The sequence below is a fragment of the Dasypus novemcinctus genome, chromosome 26 (assembly GCF_030445035.2).
Source record: "Dasypus novemcinctus isolate mDasNov1 chromosome 26, mDasNov1.1.hap2, whole genome shotgun sequence".
NCBI lineage: Eukaryota > Metazoa > Chordata > Mammalia > Cingulata > Dasypodidae > Dasypus > Dasypus novemcinctus.
The window spans coordinates 51,830,247-51,853,511 of NC_080698.1; the positions used below are offsets into that span (position 1 = coordinate 51,830,247).

General features: G+C 41.0%; 1 protein-coding gene and 1 pseudogene across 3 annotated transcripts in view; one reads left to right on the top strand and one right to left on the bottom strand.

Annotated features, from left to right (window-relative positions):
* The window catches only part of RBSN (rabenosyn, RAB effector), a 41,138-nt gene extending 19,532 nt beyond the window's left edge, over positions 1 to 21,606 (top strand). For all 3 annotated transcript variants that reach the window (XM_004482359.5, XM_071212239.1, XM_071212238.1), the window contains 5 exons: positions 9,988 to 10,058; positions 13,513 to 13,599; positions 14,922 to 15,024; positions 16,964 to 17,068; positions 17,737 to 21,606. In XM_004482359.5, the coding sequence (XP_004482416.2) occupies positions 9,988 to 10,058; positions 13,513 to 13,599; positions 14,922 to 15,024; positions 16,964 to 17,068; positions 17,737 to 18,882 (1,512 nt within the window). In that variant the 3' untranslated portion in view covers positions 18,883 to 21,606. The remainder of the gene's footprint in view (positions 1 to 9,987; positions 10,059 to 13,512; positions 13,600 to 14,921; positions 15,025 to 16,963; positions 17,069 to 17,736) is intronic.
* On the bottom strand, positions 288 to 758 carry LOC131276110 (large ribosomal subunit protein uL23-like; annotated as a pseudogene).
* Positions 21,607 to 23,265: the final 1,659 nt, after the last annotated feature.

Below are 23,265 nucleotides of genomic sequence, written 5' to 3' on the forward strand. Positions count from 1 at the left end.
ATCCTACTAGGTCACAGTGTATACTTTTTTTTTTTAAGATTTATTTTATTTTTATTACTTATTTCTCTTCACCCCCTTGTTGTTTGTACTTGCTGAGTCTGTTTGTCTTCTTTGTTTCTTTAGTAGGCACCAGGATCCAAACCTGGAACCTCCGGTGTAGGAGGGAGATGCCTAATCACTTGAGCCACCTCTGTTCCCTGCTTCTTTGTGTCTCTCATTGTGTGTGTTTTTTTTTTTTTTTATGGTCAAAAAACTTACATATTTAGAATAAGCCAGCTGGATTCAGTTTAGATGATCCCAATTTTGTTGGCAACATCCAATGCATCATAGTCAGGAGCCAGTCAAGCGTATGCCCTCTTCTCTCCCTCAGGCCTGATGAGGGTGTTGACCTGGGCCACATCAGTGCCATAGAGCTTCTTCACAGCTTGCTCGACCTGGTGCTTGTTGGCCTTGACGTCCACAGTGAACACAAGTGTGTTGTTGTCTTCAGTCTTCTTCACGGCTGACTCAGTGGTCAGGGGGAACTTGATGATGGTATCATGGTCAAGCTAGTTTCTCCTGGGGGTGCTTTTCCGAGGATATTTGGGCTGTCTCCTAAGACACAGCATCTTAGACTGCTGGAAGATGGGCGACATGCAGATCTTCTCTTTTTTGTGGCTGTGGATGCCTTTCAGTACTGCCTTTGTGGCTTTCAAAGCTTTTATTTTTGCTTCGATTTTGGGAGGGGCAGGTGCTTCCTTCTTTGCTTTCAGTGCCATCTTCGTGAAAAGGCTCTCATTTTGTTTTTCTTCTTGAGTCTCTTGTTCTGTCATCTTGTTGTGTCAGCTTGTTACACCTTTCCATTGCATCAGTTAGCTGTCTTTTTTTTTTTTAAAGATTTATTTATTTTATTTCTCCCCTGCCCCAGTTGTCTGTTCTCTGTGTCTATTTGCTGCATGTTCTTCTTTGTCCGCTTCTGTTGTCAGCGGCATGGGAATCTGTGTTTCTTTTTGTTGCGTCATCTTGTTGTGTCAGCTCTCTGTGTGTGCGGCGCCATTCTTGGGCAGGCTGCACTTTCTTTCGTGCTGGGTGGCTCTCCTTACGGGGCGCACTCCTTGCGTGTGGGGCTCCCCTATGTGGGGACACCCCTGCGTGGCACGGCACTCCTTGCACGCATCAGCACTGCGCATGGGCCAGCTCCACACTGGTCAAGGAGGCTCAGGGTTTGAACTGCAGACCTCCCATGTAGCCTTAACCACTGGGCCAAGTCCGCCGCCTACCCAGTGCCTTTTTGATATTCTTTATTTCTTTAGCTGTAATGTCTTTCAACTATTATTTTGATTTTGGAGATTTGTATGAACCTTATTGATTATTTTTCTCAAATACTGTGTCTCATCTAGTGCTTTGATATATTCCTTTTCTTAGACCCTATCTTCCCTTTTCTCAGAATGGCTTATAATTTTTTGCCAATGTCGAGGCATCTGATTATGCTGGTGAGTATGCTCTGATGTCAGTTTCTTTCCTTGCATGCACCTCCTTGGTCCACCAGTAGATGGTGCTCTTTTGCAGCCCTTTCAGTTCAAACCCCAGTTCAGTGTTTTCACTGTGACAACGATGGCAACAGTGTGACAGAGGATCCTCCCTCAAGGTTATTCAGATATTTGCAAATCGAACTTATTCAGAGGCTGTTTTCCAACCTTTTTTGGCAACCCCCTCTCTTTTCTTGGGTAGGAAATAATTTTATTCTCCTCTGTGTCCTCAGAAACCAGTCTCTCTCAGTAGAGAGGGTGTTAGTTAGAGGTGGATCTCTTTCATCCCCTGCAGGCTCCCAGGGCAAAGGATGACTTGGCCCCACCTGGCCTGGAAAGGCTCATGGGACACAGGAGACCAAATTTGTTGACCAGAAACTTAATCAGCCTTTTGCTGCATCCCTCTCTCTTCACATCCTGGGGAGGTGGACTCCTGCAGCCCGCTTTGTAGCCACTGGCCAGAGGCTGGAATATTCAAAGCTGTTGGCTCTGGGGGAGAGGGGTGAGGTGGGTACTGGCTGCTATAGATTTTACTCACAGTTTTCTCATGGAGATTCTTTTCCTTTGCTCCTCTCTCTTCTGGGTAGCATCCAGCCTTCCCCTGCTGTCTTAAACCCTAGAACATCTTTTTCCAGGCCATTTCTCCCTGTCCTCTAGCTGTTTTTCTAGGAGAGAAGTGAATCCTGTGTCTCTATCATCAGCTATCTTTCCCAAAGCCCTAGCTTGTTTCTTTTTCACAGGTTTCTACCATTTCAATAAATTGGTAGCTTCTATTGTTTGAGAGCATACTAAGAATTTTCCAGATGAAGAAGTTTATAATTTCTACATTTTCCCAAGTCCCTTAGGGGTCTTTGCAAGGGTCTTTCAATCTTATGCCTAAAACACTTTGAAATGCATCAGGGTATTATAAGAACTCTGTATAGAATATCACAATCTCATTCTCAGTTTTAGGTTCCATGTTAGCTATGCTATTTAAATGTTTGGACTAGTCAGACAAAATTAGATAGTTTTTCACAGAAATTTAAAGAAATTTCTTGGCCATATAAATTCCCCATAGTACTTAAAGCCTTAAAATACTGATACTTTTACCTTTTTCCTTGCATCCTGATTCTCTTTAATCTTTAGATTAGCCCCATTTACCTTTTAATTGAAGTCTGACTTCTTTTATTTATTTATTTTTAAAGATTAATTTATTTCTCTCCCCTTCCCCACCACCCCGGTTGTCTGCTCTCTCTGTCTATTTGCTGCAGCTTCTTCTTTATCCGCTTCTGTTGTCAGCAGCACAGGAATCTGTGTTTCTTTTTGTTGCATCATCTTGCTGTGTCAGCTCTCCGTGTGTGTAGCACCATTCTTGGGAGGCTGCACTTTCTTTCGCACTGGGCGGCTCTCCTTACGGGGCGCACTCCTTGTGCGTGGGGCTCCCCTATGTGGGGGACACCCCTGCGTGGCAGGACACTCCTTGCGTGCATCAGCACTGCGCATGGGCCAGCTCCACACGGGTCAAGGAGGCCCAGGGTTTGAACCGCAGACCTCCCATGTGGTAGACAGCCGCCCTAACCACTGGCCAAGTCTGCTTCCCCCCTGACTGCTTTTAATTCCTTTAATTGGGGAGACCCTTTAGAATTAATCCTGCTTTTTTCAGCACCTTTAGAGCTGGTTAACTTTAGTTCTCAGTTCCAAGGGTCACACAGGCCCTGAAAAATTCTAGGGAGCTAGTAGGTTATGTATAAAGAGTAAAGCATCTCAGGATTCATAAATAACAATTAGAGATCAGAGCTCAGGTATAAATATGACTGTTGCAAGAGCTTACATTCTAGGCCCTAATATCCTTCTGAGTATTTTAAATAAAGCTGTTTCTAGAGACTAGTAACTACAGACCATAGTTTTGTGACTGAATTCACTTTTACAAGAATATGTTAATCAACAAGTAAAACGTAATATAGACTTGCCTTGCTTCTTCTTAAAGTTCCTTTTTATTGAAGATGAGCTGAGTGCATGCTCTTTTAGAGAAGCATCAGATCAGAAGAGTTTAACTAATAAGAGATAATGTCATATTTTTCTAAGAATAACTAAAACTCTAACCAACAATATCATCACACAGATCAGTGTTAGTATAGAATAGACAGTGAGAACTTTAATAAAAGTCTTAAGAATTTTATATAGTCCCCAAATAATATGTTACACATTTAATTTCTCCTTCATGTTTTCTCTTTTAGAAAGATACTGTTTATCACAAAGAAACTCTAGCAGTATGAGAAGAAAACAATTTTTCTAGTAAACTTTACGAGAATGTAAGATTCTCAGTGGAATCAAGATTATTTTCCTATATCATTTTATAAATAATATTTCCCTTAGTATTAAACATAAGCCTGTATATTTACAGTAGTTTAGGAAATAAATAATATGATTATGCATAGTATTTTATGACAAACCAGTTTTTTTTTTAAACAGAAGTTTAACACCTTGGTAAAAATTCTCATCAGAATAAAATGTGACTGAAATTTAAAACATTGTCAGAATAACATCCCATTTAAGCTTTCCCACAGTTTACATGAGTATTATCTTTTTCAGTTTAGGAATATATTTTTCCATTGCGAATTAGAATATAGATACAGGGAAATGGATGTGGCTCAACCAATTGGGCTCCCATCTACCATATAAGAGGCCCAGGGTTTGATGCCCAGGGCTTCCTGGTGAGGGCAAACTGACCCACACAGCAAGCTGGCCCACGCAGAGTGCTGGCCTATGTGGGAATGTCACCCTGTACAGGAGGGCCACCCTGTGTGGAAATGCCGCTCAGGGTGGGAAAGCCGCCCGGCACAGGAGTGCCGGCCAATGCGGAAAGCTGATGCAACAAAATGATGCAACAAGAGACACAGAGGAGAGAAAATAAGAAGATGAAGCCGAACTGGGAGTTGATGTGGCATGGAGAGTAATCACCTCTCTCCCACTCTGGAAGGTCCCAGGATCGGTTCCCAGAGCCGCCTAATGAGAGTACAAGCAGACACAGAAGAACACACAGTGAATGGACACAGAGAGCAGACAACGGGGTGAAGGGGGGAAGAAATAAATAAATCTTAAAAAAAAAATATATATATATATATATATATATAAAAATATACGTAGTGGATGTGGTTGAAGTAGTTGAATGCCTGCTTCCCACATGGAAGGTCCTGGGTTGAGTTCCTGGTGCCTCCAAAAAAAAAAAAACAAAACCAGAAACAAAAAAAAACAACAACAAGCAAACAAATGGGAAAATAAAACCCAATCAGGGGAACCAGTGTGGGTTAGCAGTTGAGCGCCGGCTTCCCACATACAAGGTCCTGAATTCAATCCCTAGTCTCTGGTACCTCAAAAAATAGATTGATAGATAGATAGAGAGATAGATAACTTAATTTTCATAAATATATCTTTAAGCACTTCACTTTTTTTTAAGGTGAAAGAATGCTCTTTTTTTTTAACAGTTTTAAATTAAAGATATCCTTAAGGGTCTTATTAGAACATAAAAGTTGTCAGGTCTGAATGTTATATTTAAACAGGCCTCTATCATAGTGACCAAGAAGTTAATAAAATAGTTTGGAAAAGACTTAACTTTCAAAATAGCAGTGGCTCTGTATTTTTTAAAACCATTAAGGATATGATGAAACCATTCTGATAAGGCACAGATTCTTTGTTCTTTATGTATAATGATTATTTCAAAAGGACTTTTATTTCCTTCCCCTCAAAACAGACCAACTTTAATAAAGTTGTGTTACTTTAACAGAGAGAGAGTCAAATTTTAGTTTTGCATCAGTACACCATTTGGTAAACAAAGCTTAGCAAATGTAGTAACAGATTGAGATGGCATCTGATGGGTTTTTGTGCTATAAAGTTACTTTTTGTCATCAACATCAACTTATATGTTTTCACTTAATAATGGCTTCCTGGAATAAGCTACTTACATTGAAATGTCTCGGTTTTGAAAATGCTTTTATAGACTTCCTACAACCTACAATTTCCTATAACTATTTATAAACATATAGGCTAGTTATTTCACCTTAAGACAAGTTTCACCTTTGAATAAGCTTATTGAATTATAGTCACCAACAAGCAAAATATACTTCCACTAACCTTTCTACAACTTTCCATATCCATTCAAGTCTTGTCCTATATATTTCTACCCTGATTTTATGAAAACCAGCCATCTTATCTTGGGACAAAACATAACTCCCTTAAAAAGCATTCACACCTTCTACTTCTTTTCATATTCCTTTAAGTATTTTATCATTCTGTTCTATGAGAAACTAATCATTTCACTTTAGACAAAACAATTATTTTTAAAAGACGTTTGTAAAAAAATAATTTCATGAATTAAAACTTACAATTTTATCATAAATATTTGACAGACTTAATGTTAACTTGTTAGTATACAGATAAACTGAGGGAGATTCCATCCAAGTAGAATAATATTAAATATATTTTATGTAGGAAATGTTTTCTTTTTCTTTCTTAAGTAGGAAATGTTTTCTTTTTCTTTCCTTCATATGAGGTTAAAACCTCGTTTTTAGATCCTTTAAATTTAGATCCTCTAAATGGAACTAGTTGTCCATTTAAATGGAACTAATTGTCAGTGTTACAGGAGTAGTGTTGATCAGCATAAGTTATGGAAAAAAGAGCAAAAAGAGTATTTTGTTGTAAAGTGTCTATGTGAACAGAGAAAACAAGAAATATAAAATATTGACCTAAAAAAAAACCAAAAAAAACCTCTTTGTTTTTATAACACCTTAAATTTACAAATAACCTCAAAAGCATACTGACTGTTAGGCTCTGGAGAATACATTATAAATGTTTTATTTCTTTTAGTTATAATTTAGAAAAACTTTTTCACTGATCTTTTTCTTTAGTTACTGAAATTTGGCCATTGGGTTATTAATTTCCCTCATCTCAAGGCTGTTTAAATTTAATTGGGGAATTACAGGACAGACTATATAAAACAAGGTTTATTCTGGAATATCCCCTCAGCCCCATCTTTTTTTTTTTTTTTAATTTATTTTATTTTTTTTACATTTTTAAAAATTATTGAAATAGGTCTCACACATAAACACACATAAACAATTAGTGTATAGTAATAGTTGTGAGCTTACAAAACAAACATGTATAACATCATTAGGACTCTCATAACTCACCCTACCACCAACACCTTCCGTTGTTGTTAAACCGTTTTAACTAATATTAAAGAGCGTTGTCAAAATATCACTACTAACCAAAGTATTTTCCCCCAACCTTCCCTTTTAATATTATCTTTGTCATTTATATATGAACATATATAAACAAGTAAGTGTATAGTAAAAGTTGTGAACTTACAAAGCCAACATGCATAACATCATACAGGGGACCCATACATCAACCCTCCACCACACCTTGCATTGTCATGAAATGTTTGTTACAAATTCTGAAAGAATTTTGTCAAAATCTTACTACTATTTATAGTCTTTATCTTATATTTGGTGGGTTTTCCCCCCAACCCACCCTATTATTATTGTTAAAATATATTTTTTATGACAGCAGTTGTAAACTTATAAAACAATCATGCACATGTGCAGAATTTCCAAGCAACACACTTCTATCAACACACCACACTGGTGGAACATTTGTTACAGATAAGATAATATCATCTGATTGTTACCAGGTCCGTAGTATGCATTTGACTCACAATTTCCATACTGCCCCATTGTCAACACAGTACATCTTTGGCATAGATGCAAGAATATTGTATTATTACTGCTAACCACAGTCCATAGGTCACTCCAGTTGTATTTTCCCCATGCATTCCCAATGCCCTGCAATATGATTTACATTGCTCTAGCTCCCAAAGGACACTCTTGCATCTGTACCATCAACCACAATTCTCATCCACCTCTAGTTTTACTGTCCTATTCAGTTCCTAGATTATTCTCTAGCTTTCTGTCAGTTGGCATTTACATCCCTAGACTATCATTTTCAGCTACATCCCCATTTATAAACTAGCTATTACTCCCTATTTGTTACCATCCATTCTATACGTTTCCACATTTTTACAGTAAATCTAATTAAAACTTCTACATACATTAAACATCAGTAGTCCACTCAGTCCTTCTCTTATCTCCGTTAAGAATCCACCACCTACGACCAGGTCTTGAAGATATTTTCCTACAATTTCTTCTAGTAGTTTTCTGGTTCTTGCTTTTATTTTTAGGTTTTTGATCCATTTTGAGTTAATTTCTGGATGAGGTGTGAGATAGAGGTCCTCTTTCCTTTTGGCTATAGATATCCAATTCTTTCAGCACCATTTTGCTGAATGGACTGTTCTGCCTGAGCTGTGTGGCTTTGACAGGCTAATCAAAAATCACTTGACTGTACGTGTGAGGATCTGTTTCTGAACCATCAATTTAGTTCCATTGCTCAATGTGTCTGTCTTTATGCCAGTACCATGCTGATTTTACCACTATAGCTTGGTAGTATGATTTAAAGTCTGGAGATGAGGGTTTGCTTTTCCTTTTATGATGTTTCTGACTATTCAGGACCCCTTACCCTTCCCAATAAATTTGATAGTTGTGTTTTCAATTTTTTTTTAATGCTGGTGAAATTTTTATCAGGGTTGCATTAAATCTGTATATCAATTTGAGTAGAATTGACATCTTAATGATATTTAGTCTTCCAATCCATGAGCATGGACTATTCTTCCCGTTATTTAGGACTTTTTTGATTTCTTTTAACATTGGGTTGCAGGTTTTTGAATACAAGTGCTTTACATTGTTGGTTAAGTTTATTCCTGACTATTTGAGTTTTATCTGTCATATTTTATTTTCACCACTCTCTTGACACTTTTAGTTACTTTTATTGATAGAATCTTCATTTCTAGACTCTCTTCCAGGCATCTCTCTCCCGTCTTTTCAGGCTCTAGCACATCCTTTAGTATTTCCTGAAAATCTGGTCTCTTGCTTAGAAATTCTCTGTTTCTGTTTATCTGTGAATATTCTAATCTTGCCCTTATTTTTGAAAGACAGTCTTGCTGGATATAAAATTCTTGGCTGGAAGTTTTTTTCTTGTAGTACCTTAAATATATCAGACCACTGGCTTCTTACCTCCATGGTTTCTGGTGAGAAATCAGCACTTAATCTTATTGTATATCCCTTATATGTTATGCATTGCTTTTCTCTTTATGTTCTCAGAATTCTCTCTTTGTCTTTGGCATTTGACATCCTGATTAGTATGTGTCTTGGAGTTGGTCTATTTGGATTTTTTCAGATGGGAGTACGTTGTGCTTCCTGGTCATGGATTTCTGTGTCCTTCAATAGGGTTGGGAAATTTTCTAACATTATTTCTTTAAATATTCCTTCTACCTCTTTTCCCTTCTCCTCTTCTTCTGGGACACTCATGACATCGTATGTTTGTACATCTCTGGCTGTTGCTTAGTTCCCTGAGACCTTGTTAAAATTTTTCCATTCTTTTCTTCATCTGTTCTTTTGTATGTTCACTTTCAGAGACCATTTTTTCAAGCTCACCAATCCTTTCTTCTGCCTCCTCAAATCTGCTATTATATGATTCTAATGTTTTTTAAATTTCATACGTTGCACCTTTCATTCCCATAAGATCTGCTATTTTTCTATTCATGCTTTCATGTTCTTCTTTGTGCTCATCCAGTGTCTTCTTAATATCCTTAATCTATTTAGCCATCTCATTGAATTTATTAAGGAGATTTGTTTGAACATCTATGATTAGTTGTCTCAACTCCTTTATGTCATGTGGAGGCTTATCTTGTTCTTTTAACTGGGCCATAGCTTCCTGTTTCTTTGTGTGGATTGTAATTTTGTTTGGTGTCTTGGCATCTGGATTACTAGAGTATTTATTCTGGGTACAGTTTTTCTCTTTAGTTCAGGACTTTCTGCCCTTTCTCCCTTGCTGGCTGTGCAGTAGGAGCCAAGAATGTAATTGGTGCTATAAACTGTGGAGGCTCAAGCTGCCCTCATTGCCCCAGGGACCGATGAAGCTTCTCCCAATTTTCTCCTTTCCCAGAGGTAGGGACAGAGTCACAGTTGTGTGCAATAATCCAAGTCAAGCAGGCCTAGACTGTTGCCCAGAGGGACTGATGAAGCTTCACACCCCTTTCTCCCCTGCCTGGGGCATCGATGGAACTGCAGGAGTGGGCAGCAATCTATGCAGTATAGGTCCAAGATGACTGCGGTTGCTCCAGTAGACTTCTGATTATTCAGTTTGTGCCAGCCACAGGTACCCTCAGTTACCTGGATAGATTGGTGCAGAGCGAGCCGGGCTCCTCCCTGCCAGAGGCAGGACTGAAGCCTAGGCTAAGGCTGCAGGCTGATCTGGGTGAAAGAAACCGGTTCCTACCATCACTGTGATATTTGGTCAGGCCGGCTTCCCCTCAGGCTGGGGGTACCCCTATCATTTTTAATTTCCAGACCTAGTAAATAGAATCTCACCTCTTCTTTTTCTTCCTTAGAAATTACGACTTTGCATGGAGAAAGTTGACCAGAAAGCTCCTGAATACATCAGGATGGCAGCATCTTTAAAGTAAGCTCTTCCCCTCAAATTTTCTAATTCAGTGGTGAAGGTTTTCTGACATTTTAGGTCAATTCTTCAGTACCTGAAAATGACACTCTTAAATTAGTCTTTGCTTTACTTCAACGACCAGCTCAAGAGAATTTTTTTTTTTTCAATTGTAGTAACATACATACAAAACACAACATTTGCCCATTTTACTCAATTTTAAGTTTATCACTCACTGGCATTAATTGCATTCCTGATGTGGTGCTACCATCACCACCATCCATCGCCAAAATTTTTTCATCACCCCAAACAGAAACTCTGTACCCATAAGTGGAATAGTACCGTATTTGTCCTTTTTGTCTCTTAGTGTCACAGTGGCATCAAGGTGTAAGGGTTTAGAACAGGAATTTCATTTAGAGTAAGGGTTGGCAAACTATGGCCCATGGGCCCAATCCAACCTGTCACTTTTATTTTTGAGATGCAATTCACATACCTTAAAATTCATTCAAGTATACAGTTCAGTGGTTTTTAGTATATTCACAAAGTTGTATAACCTTTGTCACTATCTAATTCCAAAGGATTTTCATCACCCTAATAAGAAATCCCATACCTATCCCTTTAGCAGTTACTCCCTATGCCTCTACCCCCCACAAATCTACTTTCTGGCTCTCTGGATATGCCTATTTTGGACAGTTTGTTATCAGTGGGTTCCTAAATACATGATCTTTTGAGTCTGGCTGCTTTTATACAGCATAATGATTTCAGGGTTCATCCAAGTATTAGTATGTATCAGAACTTTTATTTTTAATGGCCAAATAATTTTCTATTGTATAGATATACCTTATTTTGTTTATTCATTTGTCTTTTGATAGATACTTGAGTTGTTTCCATTTTTTGGCTCTTATGAATAATGCTGCTATGAATATTTATGTACTAGTTGTATTGTGAACAAATGTTTCCATTTCTCTTGGGTATATAGTAGGGCCATATAGTATCTCTATGTTTAACTTTGAAGAGCTGCCAAACTGTTTTCTAAAATGACTGCACCATTTTACATTCCCGTCAGCAATATATGAGGGCTCCAATGTTTCCACATCCTCACTAACTCTTGTTATTGCCACTTTTTCCATAAAGAAAGTTTTATTGAAACGCAGTTAGACCCATTTGTTTTTTAACTATCTGTAGTTGCTTTTGTGCTACAGTGGCAGAGTTGAGAAGTTGCCACAGAGACTGTATGGCTCGCAAAGCCTAAAATATTTACTGTCTGACCCTTTATAGAACAAGTTTTCCAACTCCTACTCAAGACCATTGTTGCTTCCAAAGGCTAATCTGTGTGAGCTAGAATTTGAGGTGCCACTATTGGAATCAGATCTCAGTAACTGTCTTTTTCTAACCTGCAGGAAAAAAATTATTTAGAGTTTTTTGCCTTTGTCTTAAACTTATGTTGTCAACTTGCCACCTTTGTAGTGATGCATATAGAGTTAGATGAGCTTTGTTTAGACAAAACTATATTTTTATCTGGACATTTATGGTGGCAATATTTTATAATGTTCCAAAACAAAACAAAACAAAGTTTGTAAGCATGGCTTTTCCTTCATGATATCAAACACCATGCTATGAACTCCTTACTGTATTCATTGACTTTTTGGGGTGAAGAATGAGCTGTGGATACTTAGAGCTGGGCAAATTATAAAATGCTGCCTCTCATCCCTTTCTCTGGTCACATGCTTGTGAATCTCTTCCCATTAGTCCAGATGGCAGTGCTAATTTATTTAAGGGAATTTGTGTTCAGCATTCTTGTGGAGTAAGGACCTGTATGCGGTACTGATATGTGAAGTTACAAAAGTACAGTGTGTGAAGAAAATGAACTTTGTTGTGAGTGTGGTCCTTAAGAAGTTTCCTGACTTTTGAGTCTGTAAATATCTGACTTACAAGATGTGAAAGGCTAAACCCAGCTGGTTTGTGGCAAGAACACCCCTTCCCCTGCATTTCTCCCTGGTTCTGCTGTTGCTTAGAGGTCCTTCTTCCTTTCCCCGGTCCCCTTCCCCGATGTTTTCTAGCTGACAGAGGGATTTTGGAAAAAGTTGGGAAGAGTCTGGAGAGGAGGTAGGGAAATCATTGTAGGCCCCCTCCTCCTTGCTCAGCTTCCCCAGACTTAATAATTAGATGTCTTTTTCTCCTGAAGTTGCTACCCTTGGGGCTTCTCTCCCTGCATTCTGTTGTTTTTCTGCTCTGTGCCTTGGATCCATTGTGGGTTAATGGGCTTCCCTGACTTGTAGTGAACTACTATTGCTGAGCACATTTCCAGACGTCTAACTTATTCCTTCTCCAAAGACAAATACTGAAAGGCTTTAAGCCCATTTTATTCATTCATTTATTCAACAAATATTTATGGAGCACCGGTTCTGTGCCAGGCCCTATTCTAGGTGCTGGGATATAGCCATGAATATCAAAGACAGTGTTCCTGCTCTCATGGAGCTCACAATTTAGTGAGAGGACAGACCATAATCAAGTGAATAATTAACAGGATAACTGAGATGTGTGATAGGTGCACTGAGGGAAATAAAATTGGTTGATGTGATTGAGACTTAGGGGAAATGATATTAGAGTTGGGCCAACCGTAATCTTTTTAACTGGCTTGGAGACATCAAGACAACTCCCAAGTCTCATGTCCAGTCTCATGTTCTTTTTGTAAACTATGAAATAAGAGATGATGAAACAACCTTATTAAATCCTCAGATTGCAGGACACAACAATATTATTCCAGCCAGGACTATTTTATAGATGGTAAAATAGGCTAAGTCAGTACTCCTTTCTGCTTACTTAAATTGCTGCTGCCCCAGACAGGGAGTTGAGTGGCCATTTTTTATTGTAGTAAAATGTATTTAACTCAAAATTTCCCATTTTGACCACTTTAGGTGTACAATTAAGTGGTATTAATTACATTCACTATATTGTGCTACTATCACTAGCATCCATTACCCCAACTTTTTAAAAACATTTGAACAGAAACTACCTATAAAGCAAAAACTCTCCAGAGTACCTTTTGCAGTTGAAGATTCCTCGGTCAACCTTCCAGTTGTGCTACTTCTCCTTGAGTAGTCTTTGAGTGAGAAGAGCCAGATGGTTTTCTGCTTTAACATAGTGTAGCCAACTCCTCTAGTAAACCACTTATACACCTTATTGGACATAGTGACATTGTTTAGGGAAGGTCAGTTGAAGTTGATTAGGTTACATTTATTTTGTGATGAATATAAGAGCCAGCTCTCAGAGTCCCAGGCATGTGGATGTCCCTATGGTGCCTGCAGATTGAAAAGCACTTGTATTTTGAAAATGAATGAAAATTGTATTGTTTACATGAGTCTGAAATGCCACTGTGAAAAAATTGAGCATCTGCCTTTGTAAGCCCGCAAACCTTAAGTCCTTCTACATCAGCATGATGAAATTTAGATCACATGTCTCTCTGATTCCTCCTTAGTGCTGGGGAGACCACCTACAGTCTGGAACATGCCAGTGACCTTCGTTTGGAAGTACAGAAAGTATATGAGCTCATAGATGCCCTGAGGTAAGATCCACTCTGTGGTATCTTCTCTTTTGGTTTGAATGGAGAAGGTGCTGTGTTGTAATGGAGAAGTAGGGGGTGACTAGCAGCTTGAGCTTGCCCAGGTGACAGAGGGAATATGTGAGGATGAGGGTCGAGGAAGGTGACCGTGCTGGCCCTCAGTGCAAATGAGCCTTTGAGAAAGTCTAATGTTTGGTATGTTTAGAGGAATAGGAGCTGTTTTAGTTTCTAGGCTGCTGTGACAAATAACACAGTGGGTTAGCTTCAACAACAGAATTTATTGGCTCATGCTTTAGAGGTTAGAAGCCTTACTTGCTCCTGGGGTTGGTAGCATTCTGGCTGCTGGCAATCTTTGGGTTCTTTGGCTTTCCCGTCACATGGTAATGTCCTCGCCTTTCTCTTCTGCTGACTTCTGACTTCCGGCTCCTCCATTTCTAAGGCCTCCAATAATAAGATTAAGACCCACCTGGACTCAGATGGCCACACCTTAACTAAAACTAACATCGTCAAAAGGTCCTGGTCACAGTGTTCAAACCCACAAGAGTGGGATTAAGATTACTAACATGTTTTTTTCCCTGGGGAGCATAACTCTGTCCACTGTAGATGCTATTTGTTGGCACAAACTGTACTAGTTACTGGATATTTCCACACAGAGTAGCTCATTTATTTTACCAAAATTATCTTGTGAGATAGAGATTAACATCTTCATTTTATAGGTGAGAAAATGTGCTACAGCTAACGAAAGTGGTGGAGCCAGGATAGAAGAACAGGTCTTCTAGACCATCTAGTCCATACTCTTTTTTCAAATCTTTAACTGTGGGACTACCTGGTGGGGTGAAATTAGTCCTTTGAGGTGTGAAAAGTACAGAGACTCAGAGGGAGAACTGAGATGATGAGTCTTTGTCCTTCTAAACATGGAAGGACCAGCTACAAAATTTTCAGGGATTGATGTAAAATGAAAATGCAGGCCACTTATTCAGAAATTATTAAGGATTTTAAGACCATGACAGCAGAGCATTAAACCAAGCACAGAGTCCTTCTAAGTGCTGGACTCTGCAGGTAAACTGATTGTGTATCCCTGAAGCTGGCCCTGCATACATGGTTAGTCCCTTGAAGACTGTCTGTTATGCACCTGTGCTATGTTAGGGACCTTAGGTACAGGAAAGGGTAAGAAATGGACTTTGCCCTCAAGGAAGCATCAGTAGAGTCACTAACCTGTCTCCTCTACAAATCTGTCTGGCATGAAAGCCTGGTAACACTGGAGACTTCTCTCCCCTTGTTTCTGAGGCTGGCAGCACCTGTTATGTTTGTTTTTTTCAATTCAGTAAGAAGATCTTAACCTTAGGCTTGAACCAGGAGCCTCCACCACATACAAACACTTTGCGGCTGCAGAGGATGATCAGATACTCGGCTACGCTTTTTGTACAGGTAAAGCTGTCCTGTGATGGCATGAACGTTACCCGTGGCATATCCTGCTTCTTCACCCCTCAGGCACAGAGGCCATGCCAATGGCCTGTTTATTTTTTATGTATACATTTATTATTTTTTCAGATTACCAATGTATTATGCCACATTTAGAGAAAAATCTGGATTTCAGAGAAAAGAACTATTTTTTAACCCCTGTCCCCAGTACACTCACTCATCATTCTGGTATATTTCTTCTTTTTCCATTTGCAATTTTTATATAAAATAGTTAAAATTAGTGCATATTTACAAATTTGTGCCTTTTTTAATTAAAAAAACTTTATATGTCATCCTTTATTTAATAATTTCCTTTTAGTAGGGCATTTGATAGATTCTAATTTTTTGCTATTATAAATGTAGCCATGATGAGCATATTTATATATAGTGTTTCTTTCTTAGAATAAGCTTCTAGGAGACTCTTCTTGGGTTGCTGGCTAAAAAGGAAACAGCTGATTATTCAGGGGTAGAGTAAACCTAGTTGGCTAGATCTGGTTATATCTCTCTACCTCTGAAAGCCCGTTCCGAGAAAGTTACAGTCCCCTAGGAGTTTATTCGAGGAAGAAAGCTTTGGGACTTGCTGACAAAGAGTTCTAAGAGATGAGAGTCCTGTTGGGTTTCTGATGCTGTATTGTCAAGAATTAGGCCCTTTCTCCTTTTAATTAGTGGCTGTATTTAGCAATCATATGTTGAGTGCTTCCTGTGTGCCAGGCAGGACTCAGGGTGCCGGGTGTCCTTCAGTGAACAAATAAGGCCAACATTCCCATTCTCATACAGCTTCTATTCTAGAAAGGGGAACAGAAAATAAATATATGGTATATAAGTGATAAAAGTATTATGGAAACAAAGAAAGCAGGGAAGGAATGCTAGGCTGGGCTGGGTGGCAGTTTATACATGGAGATGGGGTGGTAGGGGCAAAGGCTTCATCAGGAAGGTGACATTTGAGCTGGTCAATAACGGGGGTATCTGAGAGTGATCATTTCCTAATGAAAAGGGAGGCCAATTCAGAAGTTGGCTCTCTGACCTGATTTAAGGGTTAGATCCTTTCTTTCCACTGTCAGTTAATGTGACACTCTGAGGGTGTGTAATGGTTTAGCTTAGCTAACTCTCTTTTTTTTTTTTTTTTTTTAAAGTTTCCATCTTTAATGAAATGACTTTGGAAATAATGTACATTTCCATGACACCAACACTACAGTTTTTGGAGTCACAGTAAAATACACAGAATTACATCCGTAATTAATATGAATGCCAACATTTCAAGCAGTGATTTCTGTTACATGGCAAACAAAATCAAGAAAGCAACCATCAAACAAAAGAGACCCATAGCTTCAGACAAGGCAAATCCCAGGATAGCATATGAAAACAGCTGCTGCTTCAGTGAAGGGTTTCTGGCATAACCAATGATAAGGCTGCCAAAGACTGTTCCAATACCAGCACCAGAGCCAGCCACTCCTACGGTGGCAGCACCTGCACCAATAAATTTGGCAGCAGTATCAATGTCTCTGCTGATTGCACTGGTCTGAAACTCTCTTTGGATTAGCTGAGACACACCATTGTGGGCCCAACTAAATACTGTAGAGCCCTCTCCAGTCCTATCCTCTGGTCGAGATAACACTGATGCAGAAATTGGTCTGTATGCAACTCTGGATCCAGCTCGGATCAGAGCGGGGGTGCAGGCGAACTTGGTGCAGGCGAACATCTTATCATCTTTGGGGTGGCGCGGCAGGAGGACTTGGGTGACAGGTGACGTGGGCTCTTCTCCCGCTTTCTGTCTTCCTGGGCGGTAGCTGCGGCGGCAGAGGTCGAAGGAGTGGGGCTCTAGCTTAGCTAACTCTCATCATGCGACTTACAGTTCTTTTTTTCCCACAAGGAAAAAATTTAAGTGTGAAATTATGACTCTCTATAGGAAAAGTTGCTTGGTTTGATGTCACTGCCAACCAAAGAACAATTTGAAGAACTGAAAAAGAAAAGGAAGCAGGAAATGGAGAGGAAGAGGATCATGGAGAGACAAGTGAGTGAAGTCCAGGGATCCCGGCTTCTAGCTTTCTCCTTGTGGCTCTACTGAGCACAGGGTCACAGAGGGTCCTTTGAGGTTGTAGTAAATCAGAACCTCTTGCACTCTAGTTTGTATTTTTCTTCTTTTCTGTTCAGTCTTCACTCTCATCTCTAGAAACCAGAATAATTTTTTTCTCTCGCCAGGTCCTATTTTTTTCCCTGAGGTTCTCTTGATTTTCTTCTGCCCAGAATACCATAGGGATTGAAAGTTCTCCCTCTGGTATAGGTTGCAGTGGGCCCAGATACCAGAGGGTTCTTTGTAGAGCACATTGGAATATGCAATTTTAAACAGAAATTAATATGCAGATTCTAGTGTAGACAAGTGTTAATAGACTGCAGAAGTTTAAGAAATGTTTATGGCCCTTGAACCTAAGATTGAGAAAATCTTATCCCTTAACTTACTGTTGCTCATTATTTTATTTTTGAAAGTCAGGGTCTGCCACTACCCTCACCCCCAGAAAAAAAGCATTGTTTGATTTTAGCAGCTGGATATCTTAGTCCTGAAGTGGGAAATTGGAGTCCTATTCGCTCAGGGTAGGAAGGATCTGAGAGGGGCAATGATAGTGTAGGCTGCTGTAATCCTGGTGACTGTGTTTCTTCTTTTCGCCTTTGGTGTCTCTCCAGGCTGCCCTGGCATCCCATCGAAGGCTTGAGGAAAGGCAAAGTGACCTGGCGTCTCGCACGGCCAATGGGGAAGTGGCGTCTCTTCGCAAGGGCCCTGCCCCCTTGAGAAAGGCTGAGGGCTGGCTCCCTCAGTCAGGAGGGCAGGGACAGAGTGAAGACTCGGACCCCCTCCTCCAGCAGATCCACAACATCACATCATTTATCAGGCAGGCCAAGGCTGCCGGCAGGACAGATGAAGTACGCACACTGCAGGAGAACCTGCGACAGTTGCAGGATGAGTATGACCAGCAGCAGACGGAGAAGGCCATCGAGCTTTCTCGGAGGCAGGCTGAGGAGGAGGACCTGCAGCGGGAACAGCTGCAGATGCTTCGTGAACGGGAGTGGGAACGAGAAAGGGAGCAGCTCCAGGCAGCCTCCTTGCACACACGGACTCGGTCCCTGGACTTTGGAGAAATCAGGCCTTTTCAGCTGGAGGCTGGCAGAGAGCCTCGCACCCACCTTGCTTATGCTTTGGACCTAGGTTTTTCCCCAGTTCAAAGTGGCGCAGCTCCCAAGACCCCTTCACCCAGCTCAGCTGGAGAGCCCATCAGAGTGTGGTCTGGGCCCCCAGCCCTTGACCAGGGATTCTTCCTGCAGAGCACCGTGTTACAGCAAAATGAGGTGCCCTCCCTAAACCCTTTTGATGAGGAGGACCTCCCCAGCCCCATAGAGGGGGGCACTGCCAGCCCTCCTGCAGCAGAGGCTTCCTTTGGCCCTTCAGCCCAGATCCCAAAAGAGTACAATCCTTTTGAGGAAGAAGAGGAGGAGGAGGTGGTGGTGGGGAATCCCTTCAGTAGCCCAGATGGCCCAGCACCCAACCCTTTCGATGAGGAAGGTGACCATCCCCAGCAGAGGCCTGCAAGCCCTCCTGTTCCTGGCAACCCCTTTGAGAGGCCTGCCTGTACCAACCCCTTTGAGATGGATACTGACAGCGAGCTGGAAGGTGAGGAGCCCATAGAGGAGGAGCTCCTCCTCCAGCAGATCGATAACATCAAGGCGTACATCTTCGATGCCAAGCAGTGTGGCCGCCTGGATGAGGTGGAGGTGCTGACGGAGAACCTGAGAGAACTGAAGCACACCCTGGCCAAACAGAAGAGGGGTCTCTGACTGACCAGTAGAGTGAGCTGGGCACTTTTGGGCCCAGGGGCCTGGCTGGAGCCAGTGCAGCAGAAGGGAGGGCTAGGGGAAGGAGGAAGGATAACAGTTCAGATGCACATGGGTTAGGGGAGAGAATCTGCAATTTCTAACTCTGCACTTTGAGGTATTTCCACTACAGTTGAATAATAAAATGGGAAATAGAACAGGAGGAATCAGTATTCATTTGCTGATTTTCCTGTTGTTGTTGTTTTTTTCCTTTCATCTAGGGGGTTTCCCCTTTAAAAGGGACTGAAATTTTCACTACCAAAATAGAACTGAATGTAGCTCTGTTGGGCCTAGGGCAGAAATGACTGCCTGCACCTCTTGGGTCTGTTTGCTATTGCCTGGTCTTTGGTCATTTTGCAGTATTATAGGGCAGCCTTTTATAGGGCCCTTCCTGTAACTGAGATGGACAAGATGGTTTCCTTGAAATCATATTCTGTTCCCATCAGGCTGTGGATCCCCATTCACTGGGGGCCTTCCCGTGCTTGACGACTCCTGCTTGTGCAGTGGGAGGGGGAGGTGTTGCCATGAAGGGTAGTTTAGACCGAGAAGACCCCAGCACCTCTTTTTAAGAGCAGGACGAGGAGATAATGTTTCTACCAGGGTCTGTTTCTCTCTTAGTTTAAGTTCTTGTTTATCTCTTAGGAAATTAAGCTCCCAGTGCATGGAGGGTCTGATCATGAGCTTTTTAGAAAATAGGAGTGGTTAACTTTTTGGTCTATAAAGACAGTATTATTCGGGGGAAGAGATGCTCTGATGGAACTGAATGACCGACAGGATAATTGTTGTCTGTCCCCTGAGAAAGCTCCCTCCAGAGGGAGGGCACAATTACTCTGATCCAGTCTTCTTCAAAGGGTCCAGACTATAATTTAGGAACTGGTAAATGGGAAGCTTTTGTGGAACATTGTTGGGAGAAGGGGAAACTTTCCTGGGTAAGAAGATAAATTACAATAATTTTCAAGGCAAGTTCATCAGCCTTCCTCCCTTTGGTTCATCTAGTCCTGACCTGGGGCATTTGCAAGATATTTTCTTACCAATGTTTAGTATTAAGAAAATGAAATGTTTGAAGAGGCACAACCCAGGATAATTCCAGTAGTACCACAGTACATGAACTCTACTAACTAAGGGCAGAAAGGGAAATTGTTACTTTAGCTCTGGTGCTTTGGTTTTCAGGAACATAACCATTGAACTCATGTTTGGTATCATGAGATCCACGTGTGCTCAGCTCTGGGTAGAGTTCCTGCAATTATGCTTGTTATTAATGAACGTAAACTGACACTAGTCACTTTATACCCCTTCACTAACTCTGGGTTATACTGGTGCAAGAGCTGAAATTCATTTTGTTAAATTTTGGTGCAGACCCTTATTGCTCTTGAAACCTCTTGGTATAAAGATAGTCTGCATTTGGGTTAGCACCCACTGGATCTTCTGGCTGAATGAAAAGGTCATGTATAGAAGGGTGGGAGTGGGGGGTGGACACGAGTGTATTGAAGACCTCTTTGCATTTGGCTTTTGTTCACAAACAAGGGAACACGAGCCAGTCCCATGCCACCCTGCTGGTAGTCCTGAATTATTTTGGGAAGCTGGCAGCCAGAGGCAGTCTGAGATGTTGTCTGGCACAGGCCACTTCTTCCTTGAGGCCTATGCCCTTCGTGCTGTCAGTCTGGAGTGCCTCCTGGCTGGCTGGTACATGCCTCCCTTCTCAGCCTGTCGTTCTCTCCGACGGCAGAGAGGAGGTTCTCTGCACAGGAAAAGAAGGTAGTTCAAAAGCTAAATGCTGCTTTCCATCATAATCACTTTTCTTATGAGGATGGAATTCTTTTACTTACCTGGTGATTTCAATTAAGAGTAATTCACTAAATGTACCCTTTCTCGAAAATCAACCCGAGGTAGCAGTCTGTAATTAAGAGCATCAAGAAACACATATACAAGAAGTAATTTTAAAAACTTTTAAGGAAAAAACAATAAACAACCTCACTTAATGTACTAAACGAAACTAAAATCCTATCTCTGATTCGATTGAATTTCTCCATGGCTGTATTCTTCCATTTAATTCTTCCATAATTATATTCACCTGTAAACATAGACGTGCTAGGAGTTAGAACTGTCTCTCAGCTATATCATTTCCCAGAATTCATGCAGGCACAAAGTTGAATTTACAGAGATGGGCTGAAGGTAGGGAAAAGTTGGCTTAAGAATTGCAACCATACCTTCAAGTTTTAATTGCTTTGCGTATTTCTCCCTGCAGTCCTTCAAGGCAAATGTCTACATCTCTCAGCACATGAGCAAGGTCTTGAATATGGCTTTGGCAGGTCTCCCTAGACCTAGATCATATGTGGAAGAGACTTTGGGAATTCATGTACCAAATGAGGTTGGCTTTTCCCTCCTTCTGCTGTGTTTGTATTGTTCCCTGTCTAACACAAAAAATTATTTGCAGCCAACATGTCTTTGCTGTTCAGATACTAAAATGTACCTCTGAGTCATCATGAGCCATGTGGTAGGTTTCTCATTTGACATAGTTAGGTGGCAGGATTCAACGTGAAAGGTTGGTTTCTTTACCAGGTCACAGGGTGTGGTAGCAAATTGTGCTAGTCATCAACAATGTCAGTTTGAGGATTGTTAATTTGCATGCACTACTCTGGGGCCTTGTATTGGAATCCTTTTTTAAAAAAATAAAATAACATGTCTGTGGCTGTGTGTGCGTGTATGCTTTTGCATTTTAAGTGAGAATTACCAGATAACGCCACCCCCCATGGCTCCCCACCTCGGGACTGTCTGAATGTCAGGAGAGAGTCCTAGCTCCTGTGTTACCTGCCTGGTTAATTCCTCTGGACAAAATTGAGGTCACTGGGCTCTGAACAGGGAATAAATGTAGATTTCAGTTTTGTCTTTATCTCCATTTTTTCTTCAGTGTTGATTAAATGGGCTGTTTTACACAAAAGTGCAGAACCCTTTATAATCCCGTCATTCCTATTTCACACTGGGGGAAACTGAGGCTCAGAGAGATCGAGGAATCTTATTGCTGCCATTTGTGCCAGGCACTGGCTTCATTTCCACACATTCCTCACTTGGGCCTGCCAGAAAGGCCTGTGAGGTTGTTAACATTACGGATGAGAAAACATTTAACATGTTAGCCAGTAAGTGGTGGAGTTAGGATTTAAACCCAGGTCCATCTGACTCGGCCCTAAGTAGCAAGGAGGATTTGATCAGGTAGTGTGGGAGTGCTCAAGCACTGTGTCCTGCTTAAAGTCTGGGGAATGGGGAAAGAGGTCAGGTATTGCTGGGTGGGTTTTTGATACTGACATTTGGGCCTTTGAAACAGACCTCTCCAGGACCTATGTGGATTACAAAGCCAGGAGGGAATAATAATAGAGACTGCTAAGTATTTTGTATGGGCTCTCATTTAATCCCAATAACTGCAGTTTACAGATGAGGAAGTGAGTGTGTTAAGGTTAAAATTGCTTAGGACCTCATACATGGACACTTAGTGTTTCTAAAGTGGGATGGGATGTTTCATCCATGGTAAGTGTAAGATCAAAAACGTTTACCTAAAACTTTTCAGTAGCACAGCACAGTTTAAAAGAGCTTCAGAGAGGACTTCCAGTTTCTGTTCAGACATGTAGAGTTTGAAAGTCATCACTCTAGTCCTTACAAGAAAAAGCTGCGTAATCAAAATCAATGAATTATCTTGGAGCCACCAGAGAACTGAAATAGCACAACTGTCACCCCAAATCTGGAGAGAGAGTTGACTCCAGAGGGTCACAGCTGAGATCTGCTTACCTGGAGCAGAAGCCACTGGAGCCACAAGCTGGTGGGACACTTAAATGGCCATTTTGAGAAATTGGCTTGAGGCTGTGTGTGGACTAGCAGGAGAATAAGAAATTTCTGCCAGCTACAGTCTAAAGGAGAACCGGTACTCTCATGGACTTTACCTCCAGGAACCCCAGCTGATTCTCAAAGTGAAGAGCTGAGAAAGATGCCCCAGAGGCTCTGGCAGGGAAAGGGTAATCCTTAAGAAATAAACCCGGACTGTTCTCCATAAGAAAGACCTACTCCCCAAGGAGAAAGACTTTGCCAAAGCCTTGTCCCATCTGGGAAAAGGGCAATTCTTTTCCAGCCCCCTTTAACTTTCCTGTCTCATCTAAGGAGGAGGGGGGGAGGGAATTACAAAATAAGAAACATTTGTGGGAAGTGGATGTGGCTCAAGTGAAAGATCTTCCACCTAATACGTGGGAGGAACTAGGTTCAATCCCTGGGACCTCCTGGTGAAAAAAAAGAAAAAGAAAATGTGCCCGTGTGGCAAGTCAGTGCCCGTGCAAGGGTGTCATGCAGCAAGATGATGGCACATCA